General features: G+C 36.7%; 1 protein-coding gene across 2 annotated transcripts; it reads right to left on the bottom strand.

Annotated features, from left to right (window-relative positions):
• Nucleotides 1–915: 915 nt before the first annotated feature.
• Nucleotides 916–22071, bottom strand: LOC138322685 (pre-mRNA-splicing factor RBM22-like). Of its 2 annotated transcripts, none has more exons than XM_069266719.1 (9): nucleotides 22002–22071; nucleotides 15931–15984; nucleotides 14648–14810; nucleotides 13803–13903; nucleotides 13073–13245; nucleotides 7066–7266; nucleotides 5157–5404; nucleotides 1721–1888; nucleotides 916–1282 (listed from the first exon to the last, which is right to left on the bottom strand). In XM_069266719.1, the coding sequence occupies exons 1-9, from the start codon at nucleotides 22053–22055 to the stop codon at nucleotides 1140–1142; spliced, it is 1305 nt and encodes a 434-aa protein (XP_069122820.1). In that variant the 5' UTR covers nucleotides 22056–22071; the 3' UTR covers nucleotides 916–1139. The 2 variants fall into 2 exon arrangements, with proteins under 2 accessions (XP_069122820.1, XP_069122821.1); XM_069266720.1 differs by lacking the exon at nucleotides 22002–22071 and adding an exon at nucleotides 16771–16873.
• Nucleotides 22072–22091: the final 20 nt, after the last annotated feature.

Raw genomic sequence — 22091 nt, 5'->3', positions numbered from 1 at the left:
ATCATAGAGCACATCCTTGAGCAAACTTCATATTTCACCTAAAGATGTATCTTAATAAGTGCCAACATATTCCCAGTAAATAAGTTTAAGATTGTGCTCTGTTGATGCTTAGAGAAAAACTACCAAAAAATAGGGGAAAACGACAAATTCTCCACATTCGCTTGATTTATGCATAATTTGAATGGTTACCATGACAACTAGTGCGGTAACGACAGAAAATTGCCATCTAAATATATCAGGGATGTACTAAATATTTCAGATACAACAGCTTAATTTTGTAACACTTGGTTGAAAATTTGATAAATTTGGGGGCCAATAAAGGCCCAAACAGTACCATACATAATCCTTTCATATGTAGTTTGTAGCCAAATTTTGAAAAGCAGACAAAAGATCCTTCTCTCCATTGTCAGAGGTAGATCATTCTTTGGTAGGCGCCAAGATCTCTCTGTTTCTTACATTTTTCTTAATTTTTGCTTGAAAGCTACATAAACTGTGTTACAAAAGAAAACCAAAAGAAAAGATTTCTCACATTACTTTATTCACTCACACAAACCATTCATTTCAAAGACAGGACCTATCATTATTCTTATCTAAAATATTTATAATGACACTATTCACTCATTAAACTCAATTGCAATCTCTCGTTATACATACAAATATTTTCTCTCCCTTTTTGTTTTTGTCTCTGTACAATAGTCATTTTGTAAACTTTTTTGTTTTTTTTTTACATATTTAACTTTTCATATAATTCTCTACAAAACAATATTGAGATAAAATTTTGCTGTCCAATAAACATTTTCGAGACAATTTGTGCTTGAGAAACACTGATATTTTTTCAAATCTGTTTTTAATTTAAATTTCCAATGTATAACATGATTTAAAACAATATATTAAAAGTGGACATGATGACCCATTAAAGTGGACATGATGACCCATTCACTGTACATTAGAGTTATGCCCCTTGCCTGGTTACCAGTTTTTATATTTTGACTGTTACAGCTACCCCAATGTAATTATACATCTGGTACATTACAGGGACAACCCAGGACAGTAGTATTAACCACTGTGTTGTGTGTGTATAATATCATACAGGCGCCATCTTCCTCTCCTTATTGTAAAGACTCTGCCTAGACGATTGATTACGACTTGCTGCTGGTAGTGACAGCTCCCATCCTGGTAGGATCCTGAGAGGGGTAATGTACTGGCATGTTGTTACCCATCATCACTCTGGGGGGCGGGCGCATTGGCATCATCCCTGGGGGTGGGGGAGGTAGTCTCACACCTTCAAAATGGCAAAACAAAATTCATCAAATAGGTTATAAAAATTTAAAATGTCTGACAATACACATCTTTAGATATGTGATATTTGAATTTATAACAATTTTAATGGGACTAATTCATTTACCACGTGATATCCGATAACGTTTGTGCAGGACTAGTATCTCCAGTGGTGATGGAACGTAAATATTTGTAATCTTCCCGCTGAAATGATGTTAGTGAGGGATATTATTTTTTAGCGTTATTCCACCACCAAGAGAAACAATATTCCCGCATAAACGTAATCTGGTATAAAAATGGTACTTGAATTATTCCCAATCTCTTTGCTATACTTGATTGAAAAAGAATTTATTGATGGATGATGTGTATAATGTATATTTTACTAGTGCTCAGGAGTTCATGATTTTGCACATTAGGATTTTACAATATTTGTCCCACTAACCTGGAGGTGGAGGTCCACGGAACATGCCAAATGGCATCATGTGAGCACCAGGAGGTATGAGACGGGGTGGCATTCCTCTAGGGGGTCCTGGCGGCATCGGCATGTGGTTAGGTGCATTGGGCAGGTTAAAGAAATTATTAGCAATTTCTTCTGGTGGAGGAGGCAAAGCTGCAAATAAATTAATTTTGTGATAAATGTTATAAAAAATTCATATCCCTTGAATTATACAAGAGGCCCAGAGGGCCTGCATCGCTCACTTGGTTTTTTTTTTAGTAATTATCACAAGACTCTGACAATTAGAAAAATAAGCAAAATTGACTCCCAAAGTTTAATTTTGAATCACAACCATACAATGATGCTATTGATACCATACAAATATACTATCCAATACATTGGTTCAGAGACAAAGTAATTTATATGAAAATATTAGCCTAATTGACCTTTTTGACCCCGCATCTATTGCCGTCTAAGGCCCGGGGGGTCAGCCCTATCATTTGTACAATTTCAAATCCCAACCCTATAAGGATGCCACCATTGCATTATGAGTGCTCTTCCATGCTCAGTTGCATAGAAGAAGTCGTTTACATAGAAATAGCTAAATTGACCCCTTTTGACCCCACCCTTCAGGCCCCCAGGGGGGTCAGCCCCATCATTTGCAAACTTTTGAATCCAAACCCTATAAGGATGTAACCATTGCATTATGAGCGTAATCCCCATGTTAAGTTGCAGAGAACAAGAGGCCCATGGGCCTTAACGGTCACCTGAGTTAGAATATATAATGAAACAAATAATGAAACAAATTAATGACATATAAACACTATATGCTGGGCCTTGAAGTTGGTTAGTGATTTATAAATTTGACTTTTTAGACTATGAAGAGTATTTGCTTCCATCAAACCTGTGAACTTAGAGGTATTTTTTGAAATTTTAATCATTTTTACCCTTTTTTAGCCCCGCCCCTCTGCCCCCAGGGGGTCGGCCAGGACCAATGTGGATATGATATTAAAATGCTATCTCAGGCTAATAATTCTAACCAAGTTTGACTCATTTCCTATGAAAATTGAGCAAAAAATGTTCATTAATGTGTTTTTCCTATATAAACTATAGTAAACTTGACCCCCTCCCCAAGGGGAAACAGGAGACCCCAGGGTCATATAATTTACAATTTTTATAAACAAACTTTAAGACCTTTTCATCTATAAAGTGTATTTGATTATACCATTTCCAGAATTTTAAAAGAATATTTTTGAAGTTTTAGCCTATTTGACCTTTTTTGGCCCCGCCTCTCTGCCCCCAGGGGGTCGGCCTGGACCAATATGGATATGATATTAAAATGCTATCTCAGGCTAATAATTCTAACCAAGTTTGACTCGTTTCCAATGAAAATTGAGCAAAAAATGCTCATAAATGTGTTTTCCCTATATAAACTATAGTAAACTTGACCCCCTCCCCAGGGGGAAACTAGAGACCCCAGGGTCATATAATTCACAATTTTTGTAAAGGACCTTAAGACCTTTCTATTTATGAAAAGTATTTGATTCTACCATTTCCAGAATTTCAGAAGAAGATTTTTGAAGTTTTAGCCTATTTGACCCTTTTTTAGCCCCGCCCCTCTGCCCCCAGGGGTCGGCCAGGACCAATGTGGATATGATATTAAAATGCTATCTCAGGCTAATAATTCTAACCAAGTTTGACTCGTTTCCAATGAAAATTGAGCAAAACATGCTCATAAATGTGTTTTCCCTATATAAACTATAGTAAACTTGACCCCCTCCCCAGGGGGGAAACGTGAGACCCCAGGGTCATATAATTCACAATTTTTGTAAAGGACCTTAAGACCTTTCTATTTATGAAAAGTATTTGATTCTACCATTTCCAGAATTTCAGAAGAAGATTTTTGAAGTTTTAGACTATTTGACCCATTTTGACCCCGCCCCTAAGGCCCCTGGGGGTCAGTCATTGAAAATTTGTTAATAGGATGAAATGGCCTTCTCATACTGATAATTCTGACAACATTTGACTCGTTTCCTATTACAAATGACCAAATAATGTGCAAAAATGTGTTTTCCCAATATAAACTATAGTAAACTTAACCCCCTCCCCAGGGGGAAACTAGAGACCCCAGGGTCATATAATTCACAATTTTTGTAAAGGACCTTAAGACCTTTCTATCTATGAAGAGTATTTGATTCTACCACATCTGTGAGTAGAGAAGAAGATTTTTGAAATTTTACTCAATTTTACCCTTTTTGGCCCCTCCCACAGCCCCCTGGGGGGTGGGGACCATATAATTCACAATTTTGATTGGCCTTATACCTTAGAAGGTTTGTGCAAAATTTCATTGAAATTGCTTCAGCAGTTATGGAGAAGAAGTCGAAAATGTAAATTGCATACGACGGACGACGCACGACGCACGACGCACGACGACGGACAAAAGGCGATTAGAATAGGTCACTTGAGACTTCGTCTCAGGTGACCTAAAAAGTCATTTATATGGAAATTGACCATTTTTGACCCCGCCCCTCAGGCCCCGGGGGGTCAGCCCTATCATTAGCACAATTTGGAATCCCCACCATATAAGGATGCTACCATTGCATTATGGGTGCTATACCATGCTTAGTTGCAGAGAGTGTCATTTATATGGAAATAGCCCAATTGACCCCTCCCCTCAGGCCCCCGGGAGGTCAGCCCTATCATTTGCACAATTTTGAATCCCCACCCTATAAGGATGCTACCATTGCATTATGGGTGCTATCCCATGCTTGGTTTCAGAGAAGAAGTCGTTTATATGGAAATAGCCAAATTGACCCCTTTTGACCCCGCCCCTCAGGCCCCCCGGGGGTCAGCCCCATCATTTGTACAATTTTGAATCCCCACCCTATAATTATACTACCATTGCATTATGAGTGCTATCTCATGCTTAGTTTCAGAGAAGAAGTCGTTTATATGGAATTAGCCAAATTGACCCCTTTTGACCCCGCCCCTCAGGCCCCCGGGGGGTCAGCCCCATCATTTGTACAATTTTGAATCCCCACCCTATAAGGATGCTACCATAGCATTATGGGTGCTATCCCATGCTTGGTTTCAGAGAAGAAGTTGTTTATATGGAAATAGCCAAATTGACCCCTTTTGGCCCCGCCCCTCAGGCCCCTGGGGGGTCAGCCCCATCATTTGTACAATTTATAGTTAGCAGCCCATAAGGATGCTACCAGTCAAATTTTGTTGAAATCCGACCAGTGGTTATGGAGAAGAAGTTGATTGTTGATTGTTGACGGACGACGGACGCTGCGGTATCCCATAAGCTCACCTCGGTCCTTCGGACCAGGTGAGCTAAAAATTACATACGTTAATCCTATCTATCGAAAACATCATCACTTCAAGAATTCTTTTTCTGTGAAAATAAATCAGATAAATAAAACTTTGTATAAATTCATACCTCCAGGTAGGCCTGGGACCGGTTCAAGTGCCTTTTCTGATTCATCTCCATCTTTCTTTGTGACTCCAAGCTGAGCTTGAGATTTACCCCACTTGATGTTTAGACGTCTACCTCCCATGATCAGTTTATTAAATGACTTCTCTGTGGCGTTCTCAGCTGCCTGTCGTGTTGTAAACTGTACAAATGCACACTGCTGCTTACTGGCGATGTTGATAGATCTGATCTCACCAAACTGGTAGAAGTGGTCCCTGTGATAAATCATAGTTATGTATGTTAAATGCTGTAGTAAAACTATCTAGTCATTCTCACATGGTATATCAGGACAAAGGCACATAACTCTTTAAATAGACCTGCTCATTCTGGTAGTTTTAGTTAATCAATAGTTAACCAACTAGAATACTAATGAATCTAAATCGTAATACACATAACTATTTGTTGCTTGACAAATCTCAAGGCCTATATATTTTGCACCATCAGTACTAGAGAAAGTTTAGAAATGAGTCAGAGAAAATGTAATTTTCACTTAAACTTTAGAAATGAAAAATCAGTTTTTCTTGCACAAAGTTTAGAAATGAGAAAACATCTTTTTCACATACAGTTTAGAAATGAAAAAAATATATATAGAGGATATTCCTTGTTTCTTGATTCGCACTCCTGAAAAAACCAAAGTTCCCACCTCACTAGATGAAATATAACTAGTATTCATCGAGAAGCAAGGAATTTTCTATTTATTACATTTGTTTCTCGCTTCCATTTACAGAAGATCATCACTGCTAGCTCTGCCAAAGGTTATTTTGCCATTGTATTTTACAATTGCCATTGTGATTATTACATCGTATTGTTTTAGCATTATGTCATATTTCTACACAACTATAGGTCCAAAGGCCTTAATGGTCATCTGACTATATTGACAATAGTTGTAAAGGAAATTAATTAGATATGGTGTCATGGTCGCCATCTTCGATTTAAGATCAACCAGAGATATAACAAAACTTTGTCGAGATCATGTCATGATCATTTTTAGGCAAGTTTCAGCCAAACCACACTGATAGAACTTGAGAAAAAGTTCAAAATGTGTTTTCAAGATGGTGGCTGTGACTGTGACAGTTATCTTGGATTTCAGATCGACCCGAAAAATAACAATACTTTGTCATGTCAGGATGATTGCAGGCAAGTTTCAGTGAAATTGCACCAGGTGAACTTGAAAAGAAGTTCAAAACGGGTTTTGAAAATGGCGGCTGTGGTGGCCATCTTGGATTTTGGATTTACCCCAATAATAACAACACTTGGTCTGAACTATGTCAGGATATTTCAGGTAACTTTCAGCCAAATCACACAGGTAGAACTGGAGAAGAAATCCAAAATATGAACAGTTTACTGATGGCGAAAGACTAAGGACAAAGCATGATGACTAAGGTCATCACACCCTTCGGGGCAGATGACCTAAAAATGTGAGGTCATTTTTCTGCACAAACTAATGACCTTACAATCAAAATGATATTTTCACTGTCAATGCTGCATTCCAATTGGTCAAAAGCAAGTGAAAATATCAAAAGTTATGTTAAAGTTCACTCCAGTGAACATATCACTTATATTTTCACCATAACAACTTAAATTTCACTGCGAAAAATGTAATGAATTTTGCTCACACAAAGTTTAAAAATGGGAAAAGAGCATTTTGCTTAATTCAATTAAAGGATTAGGCTCTTGATGAGGCTGTTTACCTCATTGAGTCTCTGAAACAACACATGGATAGATGAATAGACAGAAATACTATCATTGTTTATTGTAAGAGAAGCCTAGCATATGTAGTGGAATAAGAGAAACATAACTCATTAGAATACAATTACATGTTGTCTGTGACACAATAGAGATAACTATACACCTTTATATACACAACATTACATACCTGAGTTCTTGTTCCCCTATTTTGTCCCCGAGATTTCCCACATACAAAGTTGTGATGGATTTATCTTCCGGGGCATCTAACTTTGGCATATTGCTGTACCGGTTCATTAGTTTGTCTGCCACTGGGTCATTCATCCCGTAGAATCTGTCCTTGATGTTCTGGTCTGCCAGAGGGTCATCTGGATCTGTGGGCTTGTCATGTCTGTAGAATAGAGATTATGGTGTGCCGTACGCATAAACTGCATCAAATAACTTTGAAAAACAGGAACAAATATTACTTTAACAAATAGGACACTTTGTCTATAAAATAAGAATCTGGACAAAGAGCAGATTGTGTACCATTAATTCTATCAATATAGAAAGTCTATGTCAAATGTTTTCAATACATTGTGGTTAGATCATAGCATGTCTTTTTATACCAAATATATCTCTACAAAGGATTTGACTTGTATCTGCTGAACAATCAAGTTTTGTGTATATTCCTTGAATTAGACTACACCAAATAAATCAGTTGTTCTTTGGGAACTGTGTAAAACATTGGCAGAGAGGGAGCAAATTATTTTTATTTTTAATAAAATATCCATTTTCAGAGGCGAATGGATCTAATTGTCATGCGAGTAATTTTTTGGCCTTTTTTTCTTTTTTTTTTTTTTTACATTTCAAAAATCAATTATAATTTTATTAATTTTGCACCCTTTCATTTACAAAAATAATTAAAAAAGCAATATTATAAACAACAAAAAAACTAAACAAAAAAAAAGTTTAATGATCCAACTGAGCCCATGTTCATATAAAATATTATTCAAAATGAAAAAAAAAAAAAAAAAACCCACTAGCACTAGGTCAAAACATTGATTAGCCAATTGGAACTAACTGGTCTTAAATTAAGACGATCCATGGTTCGCAGGAAAAGATCTAATTTCATTGATGAAGATACCTGTATTTCAATCCTATTAGACCCTTATTCTTTTTAATATATCTGTTATTGGAAATGATAATAAACAAGAGATCCCAGAGGGATCTTGGCACCCACCAAAGAATTATCTATGTCTGACAATGGAAAGATGGATCTTTTCTCTGCTTTTCAAACTTTTTCAGACACACTACATACAAAATTTGAGACAGATCGCTTCAGTACTTTCTGAGAAATAGCAGTAACAAACTTCTACTAGCAAAACCAAAATGGCTCCTTGGTGGCATCTTGTTGATCGATCGGTCCCAAATCGCAATATGCCTTTAACTAGGGCCCTACGGAAACCAACATATAAAATTTGAGACAGATCCCTTCAGTACTTTCTGAGAAAAAGCGATAAGAAACTTTAACTATCAGTCCCAAAACGCAATATGCACAACTAGGGCCCTAGGGGAACCTACATATGAAGTTTGAGACAGATCCCTTCAGTACTTTGTGAGAAAGAGAGTAGTAACAAACTTTAACTATCAAAATCCAAGATGGCAGCCATCTTGTTGACTGATTGATCCCAAAATACAATATGCACAACTAGCTGATAGGGCCCTAGGGGAACCTACCTATGAAATTTGAGACAGATCCCTTCAGTACTTTCTGAGAAATAGCAGGAACAAACCTTAACTATCAAAATCCAAGATGGCTGCCTGGCGGCCATATTGTTGATCGATCAGTCCCAAAACAAAATATGCACAACAAGGGCCCTAGGTGAACCTACATATGAAATTTGAGACAGATCCCTTCAGCACTTTCTGAGAAATAGCGATAACAAACTCTAACTATCACAAGAGATACCAGAGGGATCTTGGCGCCCACCAAAGAATGATCTATATCTGACAAAGGAAAGATGGATCTTTTCTCTACTTTTTAAACTTTTTCAAACATACTAAATATAAAATTTGAGACAGATCGCTTCAGTACCTTTTGAGAAATAGCGGTAACAAACTTCAACTATCAAAATCCAAGATGACTCCTTGGCGGCCATCTTGTTGATCAATCGGTCCCAAATCACAATATGCACAACTAGGGCCCTAGGGGAACCTACATGTAAAATTTGAGAAAGATCCATTCAATACTTTCTGAGAAATAGCGATAACAAACTTTGAATATAAAAATCCAAGATGGCTGCCTGGCAGTAATTTTGTTGACCGATCGGTCCCAAATCACATTATGCACAACTAGGGCCCTAGGGGAACCTACATATGAATTTTGAGACAGATCCTTTCAGTACTTTCTGAGAAATAGCAATAACAAACTTTGAATAACAAAATCCAAGATGGCTGCCTGGCGGCCATCTTGTTAACCGATCAGTGCCAAAATGCAATATGCACAACTAGGTCCCTAGGGGAACCTACATATGAAATTTGAGACAGATCCCTTCAGTACTATCTGAGAAATAGCCATAACAAACTTTAACTATCAAAATCCAAGATGGCGGCCTGGCGGCCATCTTGTTCACCGATTGGTCCAAAAATGCAATATGCACAACAAGGGCCCTAGGGGAACCTACATATTAAATTTGAGAAAGATCCCTTCAGTACTTTTTGAGAAATGGGGATATCAAACCTTAACTATCAAAATCCAAGATGGCCGCCTGGCAGCCATCTTGTTTTTCCTATCAGCCTCAAAATCTGTATGGCACAAATAGGGACTAAGGGTAACCTCCATTTGAAGTTTGAACAAAATTCCTTCAGTAGTTCTCAAGAAATATTGATAACAAACTTCAACTGCCAAAATCAAAGATGGCTGCCTAGCGGCCATCTTGTTTTTACCAGCCTCAAATCAGCCTCAAAACCTCTGTATGGCACAAATCCCTTCAGTAGTTCAAGGGGACCCAACTCCATGTGAAGTTTGAAGCCTCAAAATCCACAAATGCAAGGGACCCTCCATGTCCTTTTTTATGAAATAGTGATAACAAGCATTGTTTATGGACGGACGACGGATGACAGACGACGGACGATGGACGACGGACGGCGGACCACGGACGCAGGGCGATTTGAATAGCCCACCATCTGATGATAGCCCACCATCTGATGATGGTGGGCTAAAAATCCAAGATGTCTGCCTGGCGGCCATCTTGTTGGCCGATCAGTCTCAAAATGCAATATGCACAACTAGGGCCCTAGGGAAACTTGCATATGAAATTTGAGGCAGATTCCTTCAGTGCTTTGTAAGAAATAGCGATAACAAACTTTAACTATCAAAATCCAAGATGGCTGCCTGGCGGCCATCTTGTTGACCGATTGATCCCAAAATACAATATGCACATCTAGGGCCCTAGGGGAACCTACATATGAAATTTGAGGCAGATCTCTTCAGTACTTCCTGAGAAATAGTGATAGGAATTGTTAACGGACGGACGGACAGAAGGACGGACCACGGACAAAAAGCGATGGTGGGCTAAAAATACTAGGCTTACATTAATTAACCATTGAACAGTTTAACATTTTTCACAATTATGTATAATGAAGCAATTTACCTAATATTAATTTCAACGCAAGTACTAATTTTAGAAAATATCAGGTCCCGATTTCTTGAAACAAACTTAAGTCCAAAACTGACTTAAGTCTAAAGTTTTCATATATAAGTTACATAAGGAGAAAAAACTTAAGTTTTGACTTAAGTCTGCACTTTTATTTCAAGAAATCGGAGCCAGACCTGTTACAGTAATAATCAAAATGTAACTAATCTGAGAAAGAGAAAAAAAAAAGATATCAAATATTTGATTGATTTAAATTTATTTACTATTGTTAATTTTATGATTTTATCAACATTTAGTTTAAAATCTACACCAAAATTCTGGAAAAATAATTCCCTTCCAATTTAAAAAATGATTATATTAGTGAAATATGGAAATTGTATACCAATCCGGATCCACTATTACAATTACCCAAAATGGCGGCTAGTATGATTGCAATATTTGTGACGTCCATGAATTAGGCCTATTAAGCATTAAAAACGTGAGTAAATCATTAACAGTTGCAAGTAGTGTTGGTTTTTGAAGTAATGCTCACTATCTATAATGCACAAAATTCCTTGAAAGATTGTTTAATAAGCAGTCGTTCGACCTCAGACTCAGCTGTAATACACATACAATAACGTTACACACGTGAATGTATGACTGACTGATAATTAGGACTGCTGATGTTGGTCAGACAGTGTTCACACCTGTTTGTTTACTTCATTATCAAGCCATGGCCAGTGCTCCACTACCTGGTATGTAGATATGGCTAGGATTGGCGTATTTAACCGTATAAAAACATATGAAATCTGGCAATTTTTTCAAAGTTGTCTGCAATTGTTTATTACTTTTTTTCTCAACTTACCGTATTTCACCGCAAATAAGACCCCTCCCGCAAATAAGACCCCCCACCTATTTTGACACATTTTCAGACTTAGGGGGGATGTCTGCAAATAAGACCCCCCACCTATTTTTTCAGTTTACTGGATGATGGATTTGAGCAATGGAGTAATTAAAAATATCACCAAAGTGACTTTGTATCGGAACTTTTTTTGGTTTATTTTATCGGCATAGAAAAATCACGTAGTAAAGAACTGTTTGTGTGCTTGTTATTTTTGTCATTTAATTCAAGTTAATTCACGGGTGATTTAATTTAATTATCAATAACTACGAAATGTGAACAGTGCTTATATTTAATCGGAGGCTATTTTCAACAAAATACGCCGATATTTGTTTCCATTAACACTTCAACACGTTTTAGTGTTCGTACGGCTTGTCATTTTTTACATGCTTCGGCAAAGAAATTCGTCATTGATGCAGATCGTTTCGGCACTCGTGGATTCTAACTTAATACAATCATTACCTAAAACATCTACTTAAGGCATTTACAGTTTCAAATATGTTTATTTGTGAACGTAACGTACCTGTAGTTCACGATCAGTTGGAGAAACCATGCTTTACTTTTCGGCCGCCATGTTTTGTTTACGCAGTCAGTATAATATGATTAACCGCAAAGTTTCGTATTTTACTCTGGATACAAAAATACTTGCTACGATGTTTTAATGCAGTTAATTCTTGGATAAATATCTGAAATGTTATCAAAAACTATCGTCGTATCAATGGCAATACCGATCAAATTCCCAAACACGACCGGTGTGAAAATGTGAAAGTATGGCTTCAACCCGGCGCCATTTTCCTACAAATGTGTGTACGATGTTACAAACAACTGCATCAGTGCATGTCGGCACGTTGAAGTTAAATCACGATCGTTTGCTCATTTGACTGAGACAAATGTACGCAAATTCTTCTCTCTATGAGCAAATTTGATATGTAAACGTTTGCAGTGAATTTTAAATAGGCCCGAGTCTGAATGGCGATCGTCCTTCCGATTCACGGCGATTGATTCACGTGTTTACTAAGACGGAGATGTAGTTGTGATCGTAAACAATAACCTAATTTGAATATTTTAAAATAACAATACGATTATTAAAACTTCTAGATTAAAATGACATTGCTTATGATGCTGTTTCTTCGTTTTGATTCATTGGTGAATGTCCGCGTGACTCTTGCAAAAATGTGCGTTTCCTTTCAGACTTAAATTACGACTGCCCTAATATTGTTTAACAAGTTATATTTTAATTTGTCATAGCATTTGATTTAATTTTACTCATGCGTCTTCATTATTGTTATAAATATACTTGAACATGTTGCTATTACCCATCTGTCATACGACTGTTACAACGATGACAGGACATTAAAAAAATCCAAGATGGCGACCTCATAGATCGATGTTATCAGGCGGGTTGTCCGCAAATAAGACCCCCCACCACTTTTGACCTTTATTTCTTCTCTGGGAGGGGGGTCTTATTTGCGGTGAAATACGGTAGACATTTTAGGAGCGGGATTCCCGACGAACAACTGATTTATTTGGTGTGGCCTTAGGGAAAATCCTTAACTTACAGTTCTTCCCATGAAAGCACTAGTATTACAAATGCTTCTTCTAATCAGTATGGAGAATTTCAAATAGGTAAATTCAGTAAGTGAAGAAGTTAATCTGACTTTATCTAATAATTCTGTTACCTGTATGGACACTCCTCTCCCCTCTTACATTCTCCCTTCACCCAAAAGGAGCAGATGTGTGGTCTGTTCCGTTTGTAGTAGGGTGTGGTGCGGGCCAGTTTTAGTAACATATCACTAGGTGTCTGAGCTTTACCCAACTGTCCAGGGGCAACTGTACCATCACTATTGGCAATCTGAAATCACAATTAAATATTTAATGGATTTATCATTAGGCCTATAATCACAACTGGGTAGATTGATTTTCGTTTACTCCTGCCATTTCAAAAATTTCCTCATACCAAAACACTGAAATGGTCAAAAATTGAATAATGGAGTATATATAGTATCCAAGGTGTATTCATAGTCACAAATTGTCAAACACCTCAATTATTGTCAATTGATACAATATAATGCACTTAAAACTTTAAACAATAAGTGATTTTGTTTATTAATCTTTTCATTACGAATGAAATGCGGAGAAACATTTTCATTTAAGATGAAATGCAGAAAAGAACGAAAAGTATTATGCTTTTGTATTATGCCTGACCCCAATTCCTTTATAAGCTGAAAATATAGAAAATTCGCTCCATGTTGTCGTGTATTGCTAGGCCTAACAAAAAGCGTACGTGTCACATCTTTATACTTATCAGATGTTCTGGGACCATGGTGTAATGGTGACATAATGTGAAGCATATGAGGTATGTATCAGAAGTGTACAACAATACTTCACCTGTCTTAGATGGGTACAAACCTCATTTTCCATGTTCTGTGTGTAGTATTCTTTGTTTACATCTGACTTTGGCATGTTGTCCTGGATCTTCAGAGCTGCATCTCTCACCTGTACAGGTAAACCTGTCAACACAATCAAATCATTGTACACACCTGGATACTCTATATAGCAAGAGGTCAAAGGGGCCTGAATATAACACTAGCAACTCAATAGACAATAGGCCAGAGGGGCCTGTATATCACAATCCCACCTACACAGATACTCCCAGTGATAGAATCAATAGCTTGCATATGGAAAGCATTTAACATTACTGACATATATATGTACCGTATTCACCGTAAGTAGCAACCAGGGCGCTTAAATTTTTTTTAAAAAGGGGAGGGGGACACTTATTAGTGAATTAAATGTAAGCTGCCTGAGGACAAAAAATGTCAGCCATATTTCTAACTCTTTCGGGACTCATGAAACATTATATGTTACTGTTCAGTAAACATGCATATATATCTATGCCTTTTAACCTTTGAGACGCATTATTATGATGTGATTCACATGTAAAACAACTCACAAGTTTATGTAATATGGGATACAATGCTAATGTCTGAGGCCTTACATGTTATTAAACATAGTTTAATCCATGGGATGGGGGCGTTTACAACTTCAATCCCTTCTCCAGAAAAGGGGAAGGGTGCTTATAGGGGGAGGGACTGGGGTGCTAATTATGGCGAGTATGGTATATCAAGTATGGTAAGTCAAGTAATTCAGGTAAAAAAACATGAACATTTATTTGAATACAAATATCATTATGTATTTTTTTTATTTTTCTTTTCATAAAATAAACTTAAGGAAACATGTAAATATATCATTACCATATTCAAGATCTAAAAGACAAGTTTGGCAGACATTTTTGATCTTTGAACATGTCTGGCAAACTTCTGTCTTCTTAAACCTCATACGTGCCCCAGGACACCATCTGAACACTGTAAAGGGACGTGCACAGATTTTACACTCCTTTCCATACTTCTCCTTCATCTGGAAGTAAAATTACAGTAAGTAAATTATGAACCACTTACACAACTTTGAAGCAGGCATTAAATATAATTCAACAAATAGAAATAGCTCAGCATATATATGTTTTACTAGTTGTTTTTGTTATTTTATAATATTTTAGGATATAATTAGTCTTTGGTTTAAATCTTATTCTTTCACTTTAAAGGTTCACCAGACAGTTATGTGTCAAATTGAAACAATCTGTAAAATCATTACCAAGACATAGAATTTTCTAATTTGAAAGCAGACAAGAAGCGTTTTTTATAACTGGTTTGATTATCCATGTAGATACAAAACTAGTGGAACCCACTTAATATCACATTGGTGACTGTAATTAAGGTTTTGTTCAAACAATAGGTGAAATCTAAAATGACTGTACAGAAAACATTGTCACCAGCCATTACATTGGGTGTAGCTGTTACAGTTACATAGCTTTTGTCAATCACAGATATTATCTTGTGTAAACGTATTTGGAGGGAAAATGAAAGATAGTTTTTTTTGTCCTTTTTCACAACAATTTTCAGTTTATGAATTATCATGTTGATATTACCAGTTTTGATAAATGACAAGAGGCCCAGAGGGCCTGTATTGCCAAGCAGAACTCTATGACTAGTAGCGATTTAAAGGATTTACCTCTATTTCCCCTATTGGGCCCCGCCCCTCCTGCCCCTGAATGTCAAAGCCAAAATTTATATAAACTTTGTTCCCGCTCCTCCAAAGATGTTTGTGGCCAAATTTGGTTACAATCCATGTAGAACTCTAGGACAAGTAGCGATTTAAAGGATTTACCTCTATTTCCCCTATTGGGCCCCGCCCCTCCTGCCCCCGGGGATCAGAGCCAAAATTTATACAAACTCTATTCCTCTTCCCCACAGGATGTTTCTGGCCAAATTTGGTTACAATCCAAGCAGAACTCTGTATGACAAGTAGCGATTTAAAGGATTTACCTCTATTTCTCCTAATGGGCCCCGCCCCTCCTGCCCCAGGGGGGTCAGAGCCAAAATTTACACAAACTCTGTTCCCCTTTCCCCAAGGATGTTTCTTTTTGTGTCTTGACAAAGGGGCAGATCGCCTCAAAAATTCGACAATCTTTTATACTTACCATGCGTATATATGGGTTGTCCCCAAGACATGTCTGGCATAATATTGGGAAATCCTGAAAGAAAGAGAAAAAACATGATAAAGAAAACAAAATCCAGATTATCTTGAAAGTTACAGAAATAACAAATCAAACATTAAAGATGCTAGACAGCGGACAAAAAGTTATTTTTTTATATCACAGTAAAAGCAACTAAGCTAATTTCCATTAGAATTGGTTTGTTTCCGATATATATGCATTTTGATGAACTCTTAGACTGAATGGTCCCATTAAGAAAGAAACTAAAACTATTAATAAGGCAGCGGGTGATTTCTCATATTCTACCGAAGTTTCCTCAGCAAACGGCTCTAAAACATCGTACTTGTTCTCCTTTTCATCAGTATAACAACTGTCAAAACAATTGTAATATTTATTCATGTATTCCCTCGAATACATCTTCAAATTCGCGCAGTAGGTACTTGATCGATTATGATGCTGACTGCCATGTTGTTTACAACAGCGACGATCACTCCCGGTATTTGGTCAAAGTGAAAGTCGAGATAAGATTACGTTTGTTTCAGCATAATTACGTTACAATAAACAGAACACTTGTAATGATAAATAACAAAACCATATAAATATTATATTTCAGTGATTTAATATTTCGCTATTTTGCTGAAACTATCAAATTATCGAATTTATGTCATTAACTCCGGCAAAGTGATCAACTGCGCATGGCACTGTTTGACAACGACTGCTGGCTTCGAATTTTGACTTGGTTAAAAACAACGACAGTAAGGTCATTCATTTAAGCGTAAGAAATATCACAAGGAATATCTATATATTCAGAATGTCACTACATACCTTATTTTTAATTTGTAAACTCGCCAAAAGATAGCATTTTCTTTAAAATAATAGAGCACCTGTTTTCCCGCATGGCGATAAAATTACGTCATCTACTTTCACAACTCATGCGCAAACCACGATATTTCAACCGCTTCCGCTAAGCTAAAAATACTGTCGTTCTGACTGAAGTTGGGGATTCCTGTTGGTTTTGTTACGACAACTACTAAACCATGGCGTTTTAGGATAAAATATTTTGGAAATATTTCTTTGAGATTCTAAACTTATGATCAACACAAATGCTTTTCATTATTTCAGTCACACATTTTCGTTTTTGATCACAGAAATATGGGGTTTCCCCATTTTTGTCTGGCGGGTATATATACCCGCTCAGCACCCGACCGATGGATTAGATATATACCTGTTCAGCGCTACTAGCTATAGGGTTAATAGCATGTTTAAAGTTCATTTACAGATTGATTAAATCATTATATATATTCATATGTAGAAGAACAAGGAAAATACATATTCCTGACGAATTTTCCCTATTAAGAGCGCCTCCTCTAATAAGGGCGCCCCCACTTTTTTTGCTGAAAAAAAATCAGCTAATTTCATACAATTTTTGTGCCAGATTGTGACGATTTGTCTTTGCAGACGCTAATAAAATACTGTTTCACATCAATCTGATGCTTAACAGATATCCGATCAGCTATAAATTTATTGCATTGGGCAACTTAGGACATCTTTGCCAAGTGTTTACACATAGAAACAGCGAGAACGCCATGTTCAAAACAAAACGTGTCACTTGAATGCCCGGCCCACACACGTGTATGGATGAAGACTAACTGGCAACAACATTTTAGCGATGTCTATACAGGTTTTATGAATACTTACTGTATATCTATGATAAAGGTTCCTAAATAACAGGAATGTTATCATTTCTAAGCATTTAATTGTGTGCTATTGTCGGTATTTCCCATCTGCCACAAAACGAAAGTAGCGATCGAAAGCACCGTCCGCCATTTTGTGTACGCATGGTAAACAAACAGGCTAGCATAAAATGCCAAAATTCCGTGAAACATACATATTTAACCAATGTTTAATACTTCTGGTGCAAACATTTCTTCATAATTATGTAATTTCAATACTTACTTGACTTCAAAACGTAATTTGGCTATAGTAAGTTTCAGAAAAATACGAAACTAAAAGCAAGATGACTATAGTCTGTTTCAGAAAAAAACATCTAAAAATGGTCTCAAATAACGGCGCCCCCCTAGGCCATTTACCCGCGCCCGGCGCCCTCATTAGAGAAAATACGGTATTCCTGACGAGTGACTGACCGGGAATATCCGATGTGAAAAACTACTGCTCAGATGCCGGCTGAGCCAAAGAAGAGACTGTGTCAAACACTATGTACAACCACACTGCGCTCCTTTAACACTACGCACTCCCAATTTTCATACCATAGACCTGGGAGCCGGCCCGGGTTAGATTTCTGCTCAGGGTATAGTGTACTCGACAGGAATAATTATTATATATACAGGGTGTCCAAAAAAACATGTCCCGACTTTGACGGGTAATAAATTTTGGAATACTAAGCTTTTTTTGAAATTTCAAAATAATTTGGAAAGCAGGAGTATCCAAATTTAAATTAATTGGGTAAAAATGTACAGATTACATTGTCATTATGTGTGATGACGTCATAATAGAAATGATGACATCATCGATGATGTCACATCTTGATGACTTTCTAGCACCATGAAGATTTTGGCTGAAGTTATTAAAATCTAAAATGCGGTCGGAAAATCCCCTACTTTAGTAAATGAAATGTTATGAAAATGTCACCCAAGTATGTTGTTCATCTCCAGGAAGCAGTTTTACAGAATTGTGAGGTGGTGAGGAATTTCAGGGACAGAATTCCTCATGTCATCGAAAAGAAGGGCGGACACCTCACGCCCTTTCTTTAACTGAAAGTTATTGATTTTCTGAACAAATCACAAATTTAGCGAAATATGACTTTCTCTCGATTTTCAATGTCAGTATTAACAAAAAGATATTTCTCTAGGTTGTTATATATCGTTGTACAGAGCAGATCACTACCTTTTTACCGTCTATCAAAACCTTTTTTATAAAGCGTCAAACTCGGGACATGTTTTTTGGGACACCCTGTATGTGTGATTTTCCCTATTCTTTTACATGTATATAATGAGCTTGTTCATATAAACTTGTGTCAGAATCTCATGCACTGATGCAGAGTTTAGTTGATACAGATCCTGATTATTCTTACATTTTTTCGTAGAGGATCTGACAATATCCCATTAGGTGGAATTTTCTGATCAACTAAAATTTTCAGTAGCGATAAAGTATGAAGTAAGAAATTAAAAAACTAACATTATATATTGACGTCAAGGTTTTGCTACACTGCAAGTTATCATATACTTCAGAAAAACTAAATAAAGGAGAAATTTTTCAAACATATCAAAAGGAAGAGCATACAGTCTCAAGTTCTAAATTTGTTTTGAAATTTCAAGAACATTTTATCAATATAAGTGCCATTATGATATACCACTCATAGGCCTGAATGTTGTAAATCATAAAACCCACATGATGGTTATTTCCTGGTTTCTTCACTAATTTTTTAAATGAGCTGCGCTCTTAAAGGCTTTGCTTTAATTCATATTATGTTTCTTTTCAAGGCATTGCCTTCAGTCATTAAAAGTTCATGTTGATCTAATTGTTAGAGACGAAACAACTTAAAAACTAACAATCCTTGGTGCAAACAGGATTTAGGCCGAAACCACCTGTGACCGATACCAGAGATCAACTCGCTTTGCATTCAGATCTCTGTATTCATGGTATTGTGCCATTCATTGACGACATATTTGAGTAGAGTAGCTTGGGACTTGAAAACAAACAGAATCAGGCTCTTCGACAGGTCGGGGAGAAGTCCTGATTTGGCTATTATAGCCAAATAAGGCTATAATAGCCAAATATAGCTATATAAACAGTGGAAAAACGCATTGATTCTTCAAGAAGAGGTATATGTTGCAAAAAGCGAGAGTTTTTGGTGCTATGTACGTTATCCTTGTCCTAAGTTGACACGATAACAAGGTTAAAATGAAAAACTCGTCTGTGCATTTTTCTGTAAAATCATCGTTTTTTCTAGCAGGAAATTGCAATTGTTGTCTGCATTTGCTTATTAACCAATTTCTAATCCATCTGAAGGTCACAATAACTTGCACATGTTCTCCCACATTTGTGCCAATCGAGTCAGAGTCGCTTCAACCGGAAGGGGATTTATAGTGTTTCCCACAGGAAAAAAAAGGGCATGGTGCTGGGTTTTGAAAAGGGCACCTTGACCGCGATAAATAACCATAAGAGGGGAACAAAGGTTATATCGACAACTTCCAATACAAGGGGAAATCTTTAAAACTGTCTTGTTGTTTATTTAATTCTGATTCAACTTAATATCATTTAAATGCTTTAAACTCTCTGTGTTGCTAAGTAATATCAGGACATCTATTTAATTATTCTAAGTGAAAAAAATGATTTTGAAAATTGTAATCTGCAGATCATATGATCATGACTATAATTGATTCACAATAAAGATCTAAATTTCATTTATATTAATTAAAAGAATGGGAAAATTCAAAATGTATTCCTTTATTTCAATCCAATTACATTTATTTTAATATATATCTTTATTTAAATATTAAAAATACTGTATTGATTTGAATAAGATAACATGTTTCATAATAATGGACAATTAATTAAAATAATGTTCTAAATTTACAAGCACTAAATTAAGAAAATACAGATAAGTGTTAGAGTAGTATGCAAAATATTTCAATTTAATCTGATAGAGAAAAAAGTTGATTTCTATTTAATTTGATTTATTTTAATTACTTTGCTATTAATAATTTTATTATTATTAAGATATATTTTCTAAAAATAAATTCACACCGAAATTCTAAAAAAAATAATACCGTTTTCATTTTTAAAAACGTGAATATTAGTAAAATCCTGAAATTCAATACCTCCGGATCTACTATTACAATACACCCAAAATGGCGGCCATTACGATTGCAAATCTTGTGACATCCATCCGATATAGATAGGCCTATTTAACATTAAAAACGTGAGTAAATCATTTACAGTTGTAAGCAGTATTTGTTTTTGAAGTAATGCTCACTAGCTGTAGTCATAAAACTTATTGAAAGGCCAGCTGATTGTTTTCTAGGCTGCCGATCGGCTGCTTGACTTCAGCTTACGTAATACACAGACCTGAAAGTGACACCACAAGCCAAGGTGGAAATAGCTAGCCCAAGGCTGCTAATTAGGGCCACTGGGGTGTTGGTCAGGGGGTCAGGGAGTGGTCACACTTCTTTTGTTTACTTAATTATCAAGCCACTACCTGGTGTTTTGGTAGTTTAGTAGAAGTGTACTGGGGACAAACAGGGCACGGCGTTATGTCATAGGGGCATGGCGTCAGGTAAAAAAGGGCACGGCGCGGCGCCATGCTAATCGGGGCTGTGGGAAACACTAATTTATACGACTTTTTTTTCCCCTTTTTGACCGGCGGCCGAAAATGTCAATGGGCCGACTTGGGTATGGCTTCAGTTAGAGTTACTCCCCTTTGTTCATTCTGTTATCATGGCGATAAAAACCAGTGATTTTACACAAAATTGCACCGGTGAGTTTTTTGTTTCAACATCGTTTTTGTAATAACTAAGAACATGGATCATAATCCAATTTACTGTAAAACTCGCTTTTTGCTTTAAATACATTTTTCGGCAGATTCCATGTGTTTTGCCACTGTTTATATAGCTATATTTGGCTATTATAGCCGTACTTGGCTATTATAGTCAAATCAGGGCCGTTTTCGTTTATTCGGAACAACCGGTTCGACCGTTGGTTAAAGTAATTATTTCAAGTATAAGTCCTGACGGAGCTGCAGTTTTTGATACAGGCCTGTGAGGGCTTTGCCAAGGCTCGTCTGAAAACAATGTAAAATCACCAGGTCCGTCTTTAATTCATAAACGAACAACTAGGTCCAACCAGTCAAACCGTATAATCGAAAACGGCCCAGGACTTCTCCCCGACCTGTTCGAAGCCTCGTGTAAAGACCCGAACTTCTAACTCGGTGGATCAAAACAAGTTTTCCCATGAACAGTAAAACTTACCTTAAACAATATAGTAAAAACTTTATTCGCAAAAGATTAATGATAAACGGATTTCCATATTAGACCTACCGATTCTTCCCAGTTCTGTCGATTGTACGTATTCGCTCCTTTAGAAGCCGCCATCTTGAACCTCAGTGATTGGTTGATAAAAAAGTTATA

Source organism: Argopecten irradians, chromosome 5 (genome assembly GCF_041381155.1).
Source record: "Argopecten irradians isolate NY chromosome 5, Ai_NY, whole genome shotgun sequence".
Taxonomy (NCBI): Eukaryota; Metazoa; Mollusca; class Bivalvia; order Pectinida; family Pectinidae; genus Argopecten; species Argopecten irradians.
The sequence above is the reverse complement of the archived record's forward strand: the minus strand, read 5'-3'. Positions and strand labels throughout refer to the sequence as shown.

Bases quoted from the DNA above. Each gene is read 5' to 3' on its own strand.
- LOC138322685 (XM_069266719.1), bottom strand. From the start codon at position 22,055: ATGGCGGCTTCTAAAGGAGCGAATACGTACAATCGACAGAACTGGGAA. The intron at 13,904-14,647 runs GTAATGATATAT...TTGTGTTGACAG, and splicing joins TCTTTTAGATCTTGAATATG to GTTTACCTGTACAGGTGAGA. The intron at 5,405-7,065 runs GTATGTAATGTT...GATTTATCACAG, and splicing joins ATAGGGGAACAAGAACTCAG to GGACCACTTCTACCAGTTTG.